Raw genomic sequence first — 11,637 nt, forward strand, 5'->3', positions numbered from 1 at the left:
TAATGTTGAATTTATGAAATAACGGAAATTTAAATCATCAAAAGGTTCATCAAATTCCTAATGAACAAAAACCCTAGCCTATAATCATCATTGCAAAATCAAGAAATTGAAAAACGAAATTAAAAGATAATAAGAATACACCCGTATGGAACTTCTTCAATCCGTGTGTATAATCTTCAATCCCGTCTCGAGCCCGTGTGAAATTGAATCCAAAATCAAGTTTCTTGCCTCCAATTTTGGTCTCTTCCTTCTCCTTGGTCGTTCCTCCACTTCATATGATGAATTTGGGTATTTATATCGCGTCCAAATTAAGTAGGAAAGGAGTTTCAACCAAAACGAAAAACTGCGCCCGAGGTTTCAAAAACGAACTATGCGACCGCATAGAAGGAATCTATGCGATCGCATAGTTCAAATTATTTGGGCTCATTGAATCCCTGAAACCTTCTATGCGACCGCATAGAAGGTTACACTATGCGGTCGCATAGAAGTAACCATCTATGTGGTTTGTTCAATTTGGTCCCTGAACTTCTTTGTTGCTTCTCTTGACTTCTTTCTTCGATTTCTTCATCTTTTTAACAAATTTTATCTTTCAATTGATGATTGATACCATCAATTCTAATGCCCCTCATTCGGCACATCTTTTTAGTATTTACGCTTTAGTCCTCCAACTTTCAATTGTCTTCATTTCAGTCCCTCTTCAATATTTTCTTCTTCCATTTGTTTTGCTTTGTCATTGAGCTCATACTTGGCATGTTTTCACTCTCGTTTTTCATTTAGCTCAACTTTTCAATATTTGCACCTTTGGTCCTCGAACTATCAAATTGTTGCGTTTTGGTCCTTCTTCGGCTCTTTTCTCCTGAATTCCACAATTTCCATTGAATTACTTACAATGCATGAATTTAACTGGATTAAGTCACAATTCAACCATTTTATCCATGTTTAAGTCATGTTTATGAACCAAATAAGTGTGTAAAAACACACTTATCATGTCGCGAGGTGGAAATCTGCGAAAAAGGAACACCGAAGGAAGAAAGATGTTTAAATGGGTTTTCGACTGGATTTGGGCCTCTTGCTATAATTGAGATTTTCTCCTCATCAAATAGGACATACCGTGAGATGTATAGCCTTTTAGTGGATGGGTCCATGCATTTATAGGCATTTTGAGTTTGTGAGTATCCTAAAAAAATGCAAGGTACAGATTTGGGCTGTAGTTTGTGAGTATTATATGGCTTTGTGAGAGGATAACAAAGATACCCAAATTTCTTAAGTTTGAGGTAATTTAGTTTTTGTCCAAAAAGAGCCTCAAATGGTGACTTATTTTGAAGAAGTGGAGTGGGTTGAAGATTTATGAGATATACGGCTGTTTGGAATGCATGTGGCCAATAATCAAGTGGTAGGAAAGCATCATGAAGAAGAGTGAGTCCTGTTTCCACAAGGTGACGATGACGTCGTTCAGAAACACCAATTTGTTGGGGTGTATATGGTGCAGTGGTGTAATGACTTATGCCATGTAAAGAAAGACAGTTTTTTAAACCTATGAATTCACCACCATTACCTGAATACAAACTCTTTATCTTAGAGTTGAAGCGTTTTTCAACAATATTTTTGAATTGCGGAAATATAGTAGACATGCTTAATTTTGCAACCATTGGATAAAGCTATATGTATTTCGTATAATGGTCGACAAGAATAAGATAATAACAAGATCCATTAAGACCAATATGGTGTGTGGGTCCCCAGACATCGGTGTAAATAATATCAAGAGGAGCATGACTTTGAAAACTCGTTGAACGAAATGGTTGTTGACGTGCTTTATTCATAAAACAAGAAGTACATGAAGATGATATTTTTTTTTGTGGTAAGCGGAAGAGAGAATTGATTAACAAGATTTTGAACAACTTTAATGGATGGGTGTCCAAGATGTTTATGTCATCCATCAAGAGAAGTTCGTTCATGCACATTGGCCACCATTTGTTGAGTTGAAGTCACCGGTGATTTAGGAAACACATAGACACCATTCTCACATGCACCTCTTAGTAATATCGCCCTCGTGTTCCGTTCCTTCACAAGAAAATGAAATGGGTGAAATTCAACAAAGACGTTATTATGTTTTGTAAAGTAATGAACAGAAATTAAATTCTTGCGAATATTTGGGACGCAAAGGGTGTCACTCAAGATAAAGATTTTTTTTGGTGAGTGTAAGGTTAGAGAACCAACATGTGAGATAGTCAAACCTGTACCATTTCTAAGGACAACTTCATCAGTTCCATCATATTCAGAATGAATGGATAAATTTGTGAGATCACCCGTGATATAGTGAGAGGCTGCCAAATCAATGAGCCATTTATTTTCATTTGTATTTGATGAAGTAGCACAATTTACCGTCACTTCATTTTGCTGTAACTATGGACAGGCTTTGGCAGTATGGCCCAACTGATCACAGAGCTGGCACTTTGGCTGGAAGCGTCGTTGGGTTGTGTTGAATGTTCCCGAGTTTTGATTTGGTCAGCGTTGATCTCTACCGTTGAATGGGCGATAAGAGGATTGCTGCTTTGATTGCCCATTTGATTTGTTGAAGCTCTTTGACTGTTGTCCTCCAAAGCTTCCATTTCTTTAACTAGTAAAGTTTGCAGCAGCTACAATTTGTCGAGTTGTAGCTTCCATTCTTCTCAAATAGCTTTCATACCCCACTAGTAGATCATGAAGTTCCTCAAAAGCCAGGGATTTTTCCATAGCCCGAATGGGAGCAGCTATTTCACGAAAATCAAGTCCCAATCCGTTGAGAACGTAAAGGGTGATTCATCGTCGGAAATCGGATGATCGATGAGTGCGATTTCGTCGGCGAGAGCTTTTACAGCATGTAAGTAGTCTGGAATCGATCGATTCCCACGCTGGATCAAGGTGAGTTCTTCCTTGAGTTGCATAGCCCTTGTAGGTGATTTACTAGCATACAAAGTCGATAATTTTTTCCAAGCCTCCTGTGAAGTCTTGGCAAAGGAAATGAGCGGAGTAATTGTTGTGGATGTTGATGCTAAGATAGCACTTAGGATTAGTTTGTCTTGTCTAACCCAACGATTTTTTTTTTTTAGATGGATGATGGGGTGCCATCAGAGGATGGACATACAGAACCTCCATTCACATAATCCATCAGGTCATACTCGATTAAAAGGGCTTCAAATTGAGCACGCCACTATGGAAATGTAGAGGGTGTAAGCTTCTCATTGATTTGGGCAGTAATGTTGAAAACAACAAGGGGTGTGTCTGTAGAGGAGGACAGATGTGGGTTTAGGTTGCTTGAGAAAGACATGGCTGATTTGGGATCAAGTTTCTCGTTAGAGATTTGAAGCTCTGATACCATGTAGGAGAATAAGACACAAGGCACTTTCAATGAGAATTTTGAACACACACTTTTCATTGATCATGTTGGTTAATTTATATAGACATTTAATTCTACCTAAGGAAATGTACAGCAATTACAAATCACTAAATTTACTTTCATTGCAAAGAATAAATCTCATGATTCTGGGCCAAACTGATGCATAGATGGAGTGATTCTGGCCAAACTAATTGCATAGATAGAGTTGCTGATTTTATGATTTTTGAATTCCTTGATTTGTGTCATCTTCCCTTATGAGTTTATGATTTTTTATTTTATTTTATTAATTAAGAAGTTTGTCAAATCGTTTTCCTCTACAACTTTTCCATAATATAATTAGTTGAAATTTGGTGAAATACGGGCTTGAATTTGAAAAAAGCTGGGGACGATACTTTTCACACTCAAAATGATCAATTAATGGAAGTAGATACTAAAACGATCGTGGTTGACCCATTGAAGCCGAAGAAAGATAAATTCCCAAGTAACACAGCAGCCCAAAAATCCATTTGTTGTAGCGTAGCAAATAAAGAGGAAAAGTTGGCTTGAAAAGAAAGTGAATCATCGCCATGTGCCAAAGGCAATGTTGATGAACCCTTGGATTCGAAAGGGACAAAAACGTGAGCATCACTTTTGTTTCTTTTTGCTCCTTTCCTTCTTATCGCTCTACTTTTCCATATTTACGATATACCTACTGCTTCTCTGCTCAGAGTGAACAGGAAGAGTACGGCAATGGAGGTTGAGACTATTTGGGAGACCAAGTTTGCGATTGATTTGATGGTGAGATGCGTTAAAATATTGATTATCTTTTTTCTGGCGATTTTTTGGTTTTGATTTCTTTACTGCGAATTTTGAAGATGGTTACATTTTAATAGGCTCCTCCGCCCTTGCCTTCATCCACTGAAAGAGATGGTTTGGTTTGTATGGTGTTCGATCCTAAATGTACGACCCAGAATGTTCAAAAGGTGTGTCATCTCTCCTGCCTCTTTCTAGAATATTATTTTATTTTTATAATTTTACTGAATATTTTCCTCTTGTTCTATGATTCAGAAGAGTGAGACTCATGAATTGGATGATCCATTAGCAGTTATAATGCAACCCGAAGAGGAAAAAATCGGAATAATTGGTGTTAAGCAAAAATTGCCAAACCTTGATACAGAGAAGCCTTATCCTGAAATTTCAAGTAGCATTGGCCCTAGTAAATCACAACAGCAGGGTGGGAACGATCAGAAAATTCGATGTAAAGTCCTCCAGAATTAAATTTCTAATGTAATTGGGTTGTCCTTTTCGTAGTACAATCTTCCTTATTACCTTTCCCAATTGCTACGAGTAGCTGGCTTGGTGTTCTTCCTCATTCGGGGTGTGAATTCTCTACCTACTACGTCCTCTATCATTTTTCCAGTTGGCATGGCCCATTGTTCAACAAGTTATATTCAGACTTGTGCCTTCTCTGTAGACAGTCAATACCATAAATGGAAGTACAAGATCTTCAACCGCATTTCAAGTGTCTTTTCTTCTTTCCTTTGGTGATTTTTTTACTTGTTCTGACATGATTTTTTTTTGCTTCCTCTTTATCCCATTTTATTTTTATTTTTTTGAATTCTTTAATTAATTTGCCTTAATTTGTACTGAACGTGGGAATGTGCAGCTACCTCCTTTTGATCTCTCACAGCCTCGGTCAAAGATATGCACAACACATCAGTATATTGCACTGAACATTCGTTATCATCAGCAACTTACCGAGAAGGCTCTGTGGTCTGGTGCAGCTGCTCCTACTTTATGTGGAGCGAAGACATTAAATCTTAATTCTATGCAACAAACAGAGAAGTTGATACTTGGAAACCTGTTACGAGCAGACTATTTTCCAGGAGGTCAGAATTCTACAATTAAAGGAGACAACGGAAAAGATAAAAGCTTGGAAGCTGTTGCAAGTTTGGATAAATCGAAAAGCAGAAAGCATGTCCTTCAACAAGATCCACCGCAAGTCCCTGCTGGTAAGTTGCACTGTCCATAATTTTTATTAGTTGATAAATCTTATTTTGAGTTGCTGGATTACAATGACGAAAATTTAGAAGATTTATTGTAATATTCTCATTGTCTTGTAGCATGGCCCTGCTTTTATCTTTCCACTTGATCATCGTCAAGCAGTCACCAATAATCAATCCGGAACTTTTCAATCTGATTCTATCATCGGCAACACATCTTTGTCTACTAATTTAGCTGCGGGACTCCTTTTAGTGAGCTTTAATTATTCAAAATTCCCTTCCAATGAAGCTCCCCTATTCAATTCCAACAACATTGAAATTCCTCCTCCTACAGGAACACAGGTCCCAATTGTGCCTTTTCTCAATGGTTATTATTATTTGCCACCGTTCATTTTTCCTCAAAGTCAGCCACTGTTGTCCCATTCTCATGTTCTAGTCCAATCAGCTCCACAAGATACTAGCACATCCAGTGATGCCTCATCCCACAAGTCGCAACATGGTGACCAACAAACTGGTATTAAAATCAACATCAATAATTTTCTTATGCCAACAGTGCATTTAGAGAAGCAGCAACACCTGCCATCCCATTCATCTGGCAAGTTTGACACAGATATCAGTAGGAAAAGTAATGCAGCAGTCGCCAATAACTTAGTATCTCAATCTCTAAATACAAATAGTGGCCCGAACTTTTTAATTCCAATTCCATCAACGAATTTTGCCTTGATTCCTCTCGTGAAATTGAGTGGTGGTGCAATAGGCAATAAACCTGGTGATCCACAAAAACAGGGGTCTAATGGTAAAGTTGACACCATCCATCAGGCATTTTCTTTGTCCTTGGTTCTGATGCTTCTACGACTCCGAAAATTAACTTATCGTCCATGGCACAAAATTTTGCAATCTTTCAAATGTTTCATGATAAGGCTCAGTATGGGTATCAGATGGCATCTGTTGCTAAAATGGTGCAACAACATAAGAATTCGTTGATACCTGAATGAAAAACTATACCTAGTTCAAATAATACTGAAGATGGACAGAGTGTTAGCTTGTGGAAGCTCCAAACAAGTGGTGTTCAATCTCTTGCGGGAATTTCTGTTTTTGATGGTTCAACTCAAACAGTCAATTTTTTCCCTATACCTGTTGTTGGAAATCCTTTTGGAAATCCTGTTGTTGGAAATCAACCTTTTCGTTCATCAGCTGCAATCACATCTTTGGTTTCTATCAACACACTGAATTCTCGACAGCAACAGTAGCTAGCTCATCTTCATAAGCAGCAAATGCAGCTGAGTGGTACAGCTCAAATTAAGGAACCAACATGTTTCCCTGGTTCTATTGTTACTAGCAGTGTCCCAAATAACAATTGTGTTTATTCACAAATTTCTGTGTATCAGAATAATTCATCTGTATCTAGTCAATGGCAGAACATTGCTAGAATAACAGTTCCAGGAATTTCATCTGTGTCTGCTACTTCAAGCCTTGCAAACATTCCTCAGCGACAACCAAGAAATTCTCAAGGCCAGACACAGATATCTTTTAGGAGTGGTTTATTCTCAGATTCATCATTTCAAGGACAACTGACTGCTGCAAACAATCCAGCAGCATCCTTAGTAGTTGGGTCGCCATCTAATTCTCCCGTTTTGAAAAACATGGAGCCTTCTCCAAATAGGCCAAGCCAGAAGTCCTTCCCAGTTTGTGGAAGGAATGTGCTGCCAATTTTAAGCACGTATCCCAACCGTCAGAGCTCAAGTACTGATAATTTTATTACGGTATTAAAACCGCATAGAACATTCCTTGGGAGCGAAGTTCATATCAAAAGAAACAACTACTCAGAAGGGATGAAGGTTGGCATTGCTATTTTGAAATTTAATTATAAGTTGACACCCACAAATCTTTATTTTTGTCAATCTGATAATGATGACGAATACATATTAGACTGATTTTTGATGTTCAATCATAGAAATTTGTTCTTTCTTAGTTTCTTCATCTATAATCTGTTGTTTTATTATACCATCTTGTTAACCTTCTATTTATTTTAAATGTCAAATTTTGCTTTAATATGTAAATTTGTTGATGTCTCTTCCAATGTTAGTTTTCGTCACTACGTTATTGAATTAATAACATGGTCAGGTTGATTTATCATATAGCATGGAGCTCCACCCCAATTTGTTCTCCAGGATATATTTGATATGCAATACGAGATAGTTTTAAATTTTTTCTTCTTTAATCTCATCCAAATTTTGTTTAGCATAGCATACCAATCGTGCCATAACTGTTACTGAAAATTATGAATGGAAAATCTTAACCTTTTAGATGAGGTAATTCAGAGGAAAAATATCCATACAGAATTGGTAAATTATTCACTTAACAAGGGGATATTTATCTTGTACAAGACACGTTCAATTCACATACTTTATATATAATACATGCACAAGAAAGTTACATTTGCATTAAGTAACTATCAATCCTTATAACTTTCGAGGATGATTAGATATAGCATTCTCGACTAGTGTGTACCTTGTTCCAAACGACAAGGTTTTGCATTGCTACTTTCCAACGAAAGAACCCAAGGTGAGCTCAACGTCTTCTTTTGCTTTTCGATCAAATGGTTCATTGCCAATGTATAGATCTAAGATTGATCAACACAAGAGTTTGCTCTCTATACTGTCAACCTCTACTCCATCAACTACATAATGCAGATGAAACCTCGATGTATACAGTTGATATGATGAAAAAAAATATAAGGACAAAATTATTAGAGAGTATTGGACAATATTAAATAAGAAAAAGGAAGTGATTATATCAAGAACAAAATGATGCATTTGTAAAAGAAATGGCACTCATTATTTTACTTATAGTGCAAAGAACATAACCTTGTTCTCTTGACAGATCGATTATAGACCTCTGAGGTATTTTATACTCGTCTTTGAACTGAGAAGTGAACCTGTACGTGTAAGACCATATTAGGCATATAAACAAATGAAATGAGCACTCCAACCGTGAATATTAAAAATTATCAACAGGCCAAAAACCTGTGTCAACATAGAATCACAACATAGTATATAGAGAGAGTAGGCACGATAGAGGGAAGTGTTCAATAACAGCACTTCTCGAATACTAGGCATTGTTTGATAGCACTTCTTCTTTTGCATCTACTACTTCTAGAAAGAGTTTCGAATCTAAATTAGTGATTAAAAACTAAATTTTTAAAGAACTTTCTCTTCTGAGAGAGCTTTTAGAATAAATCACATTGGATCAGTTTTCTCTAAAAGTTCTTCGAAACTAAAAGAAATACATTTATAAAATTAACCAAACGAGTACAAAAGTAGTTTTTAGGTCTTAAAAGTCATACCAATGGGCCCCAGGAACAGCTACTTTCCAAGAAGTATTTTAAAACATAAAAATTCAATAGGCAGTGACATAATTGAGTAAAGCTTGTTTCCTTTGGAGCAACTCTTTGTCCTTCGTCTTAAACCTCTTTAACCAGCTACCAACTGACTCCTCAAAAGCACTCCTCACAGAACGAATGCTAAATTTTCCACAAACTATTTGAATCCTAACAGTCATACGGACATTACTTTCCATTAGATCCTCTTCTAACTGTTTGTTTCCCTTTAATTCAGCAGTAGAAAGTGCTCCATATTTCTTACCAAGAAACTTCTTTGCATAACCATCATCGGCTTATACGCCTATCAACAATGCAAAAAGAACTGTGGGGAATGCTCGATGACGATCATGATAAAAGAAATTGAAAAACCAAGACTATGAGTCTCTTTGATAAACAATAAATTTAAATAAATAAGTCATCTATCTAACTGCATAAACTTTTAAATAAAGTGATTCAACGTGGCAAACATACATATGTCGTAAGTTCAAGTCTCGCCTTTGTCTATTTCTGAAAATTGTACACATGTTTTGTTAAATTCAATGAATTGTAAATGTGGACTCATTGAAGAGTAAATTCAAATAAAGAATCGTGTCCCTTTCTCATGACTTAACCATTTGGACGAGGTGATTCAAAACTTGGATAACTATGGATGAGAATTCACGTTACATTGTTTTTTTAAGGTTTTAAGGTCCCTAGTTGACATTAGCACAAGAAAGTATTTCCTTATATTCATCAAAACTCGAATGAAGTTCACAGTTCACACTGCAAAAACAATAATGGATTAAAAAACAAGAGAAGTTGATAAGTGTGTTTTTACACACTTATTTAGATCATAAACATGACTTAAACATGGATAAAATGGTTGAATTGTGACTTAATCCAGTTAAATTTATGCATTGTAGGTAATTCAATGAAAATTGTGAAATTCAGGAGAAAAGAGCCGAAAAAGGACCAAAACGCAACAATTTGATAGTTCGAGGACCAAATGTGCAAATATTGAAAAGTTGAGCTAAATGCAAAACGAGAGGGAAGACATGCCAAGTGTGAGCTCAATGACAAAGCAAAACAAATGGAAGAAGAAAATATTAAAGAGGGACTGAAATGAAGACAATTGAAAGTTCGAGGACTAAAGCGTAAATACTCAAAAGATATGCCGAATGAGGGGCATGAGAATTGATGGTATCAATCATCAATTGGAAAATAAAATTTATTGAAAAAATGAAGAAATCGAAGAAAGAAGTCAAGAGAAGCAACAAAGAAGTTCAGGGACCAAATTGAACAAACCACATAGATGGTTACTTCTATGCGACCGCATAGTGTAACCTTCTATGCGGTCGCATAGAAGGCTCCAGGGACTCAATGAGCCCAAACAATTTGAACAATGCGACCGCATAGAAGGCATAGAATAATTTTTGGGTCTCGGGCGCAGTTTTTCGTTTTGGTTGAAACTCCTTTCCTACTTAATTTGGACGCGATATAAATACCAAAATTCATCATATGAAGGAGAAGAACGACCAAGGAGAAGAGAGAGACCAAAATTGGAGGCAAGAAACTTGATTTTGGATTCAATTTCACACGGGCTCGAAACGGATTGAAGATTTTACACACGGATTGAAAAAATTCCATACGGGTGTATTCTTATTATCTTTTAATTTCGTTTTTCAATTTCTTGATTTTGCAATGATGATTATAGGCTAGGGTTTTTGTTCATTAGGAATTTGATGAACCTTTTGATGATTTAAATTTCCGTTATTTCATAAATTCAACATTAGTTTCGATTGGACAAATGTTTGATTTATATGATTTGAATGTTTCCATAATTATTTGGCCAATTATTATGTGATTGTAGATGATTTATTCTTTGCATTCGAAAGAAGGGGAATAAATTCGATAGAATATAAATCGACATAGGGTCCGATAGGGGATGGAAACTTACCTCTATGCTTTATGCAATTCATGAAAATGTTCATAAAAAGTCATGCATTCTTATACATTGCATCATCCATAGAAATATAGGCTGGTGATGTGTAAGAATAGATTCAATATATATCGAGAGAGTGTATTGGATAATTTAGGAACATTGAATTGGCATTTTGTTCATTGATTCGTTGAATTTGTGAAATTAGGGTTTTTAATAGTCAATATGGGATTCAAGTTCTTAATGATTTCATTTCAATTCATTTCAATACAATAGTATCTAAAATTGCATATTTACATTTCAGTTGCGTATTTATTTCATTAGATTAGTGAAATTTTGAAATTAGGGTTTCCAATTTTGAAATTAGGGTTTTCTTTGCAATTAGGGTTTCGAATTGGGGATTTCTCCCAAAATTAGGGTTTTCATATTTAAACCAAATTTTCATTCAATTAGATTCGGTTAAGGTCACATTAGTTTAATTAGAGCTAATTTAATCCTCGTGGGAACAATACTTGGACTCATAGTCCACTTTACTACTTGTTAACGAACCATACACTTGCGGTGGGTTTTAAAATCGAGAAGAAATAATTTTGCGAACAGAAGTATAAAAGAGCAAAGGTAAACTGTGGTACCATTAGCATAAACATCGATGTTTTTCAACCCCAAGATAGCTTTTCTCCTTAACCCAATACCAAGAAGCCGTTGAGAATCTTTTAGAACGGTCAGAAAAGACATTCCGAGTCTTGATTCAGTGACCGGGTAGAGTTATCAGCGAGAGAAAGAGAACTTCATATAAGAATGTCTTAGAAATTAATTATCATTTATTTGTCTATTGTTATATAGATGCACATTTTGTAGTAGTGACCCAGTCCCAAGGAATAGTTTTACTTAACTGCAGTTGAATAAGTCATTGAGGATGAACTAGTCAGTAGGGATAAGATATTTTCTCCAGATTTAATGCTGAATTCTACTGTACAAA

General features: G+C 36.0%; 1 protein-coding gene and 1 pseudogene across 2 annotated transcripts; one reads left to right on the forward strand and one right to left on the reverse strand.

Moving 5' to 3' along the window:
• Window positions 1-3,744: 3,744 nt before the first annotated feature.
• On the forward strand, window positions 3,745-5,610 carry LOC111411796 (protein TIME FOR COFFEE-like). Of its 2 annotated transcripts, XM_023042398.1 has the most exons (6): window positions 3,748-3,993; window positions 4,084-4,153; window positions 4,249-4,338; window positions 4,424-4,899; window positions 5,022-5,367; window positions 5,479-5,610. In XM_023042398.1, the coding sequence occupies exons 4-6, from the start codon at window positions 4,846-4,848 to the stop codon at window positions 5,505-5,507; spliced, it is 429 nt and encodes a 142-aa protein (XP_022898166.1). In that variant the 5' UTR covers window positions 3,748-3,993; window positions 4,084-4,153; window positions 4,249-4,338; window positions 4,424-4,845; the 3' UTR covers window positions 5,508-5,610. The 2 variants fall into 2 exon arrangements, with proteins under 2 accessions (XP_022898165.1, XP_022898166.1); XM_023042397.1 differs by lacking the exon at window positions 4,424-4,899 and having other exon boundaries at window positions 3,745-3,993.
• Window positions 5,611-7,898: 2,288 nt separating this feature from the next.
• On the reverse strand, window positions 7,899-11,393 carry LOC111412521 (annotated as a pseudogene).
• Between the last annotated feature and the right edge of the window lie 244 nt (window positions 11,394-11,637).

The sequence above is a fragment of the Olea europaea genome, chromosome 16 (genome assembly GCF_002742605.1).
Source record: "Olea europaea var. sylvestris chromosome 16, O_europaea_v1, whole genome shotgun sequence".
In the NCBI taxonomy this organism is placed as follows: domain Eukaryota; kingdom Viridiplantae; phylum Streptophyta; class Magnoliopsida; order Lamiales; family Oleaceae; genus Olea; species Olea europaea.

Coding starts and splice junctions, on each gene's coding strand:
- LOC111411796 (XM_023042397.1), top strand. CDS start 4,106: ATGGAGGTTGAGACTATTTGGGAGACCAAGTTTGCGATTGATTTGATG. Junction 4,154..4,248: donor AGTTTGCGATTGATTTGATG/GTGAGATGCGTT, acceptor ACATTTTAATAG/GCTCCTCCGCCCTTGCCTTC. Junction 5,368..5,478: donor TCCACCGCAAGTCCCTGCTG/GTAAGTTGCACT, acceptor ATTGTCTTGTAG/CATGGCCCTGCTTTTATCTT.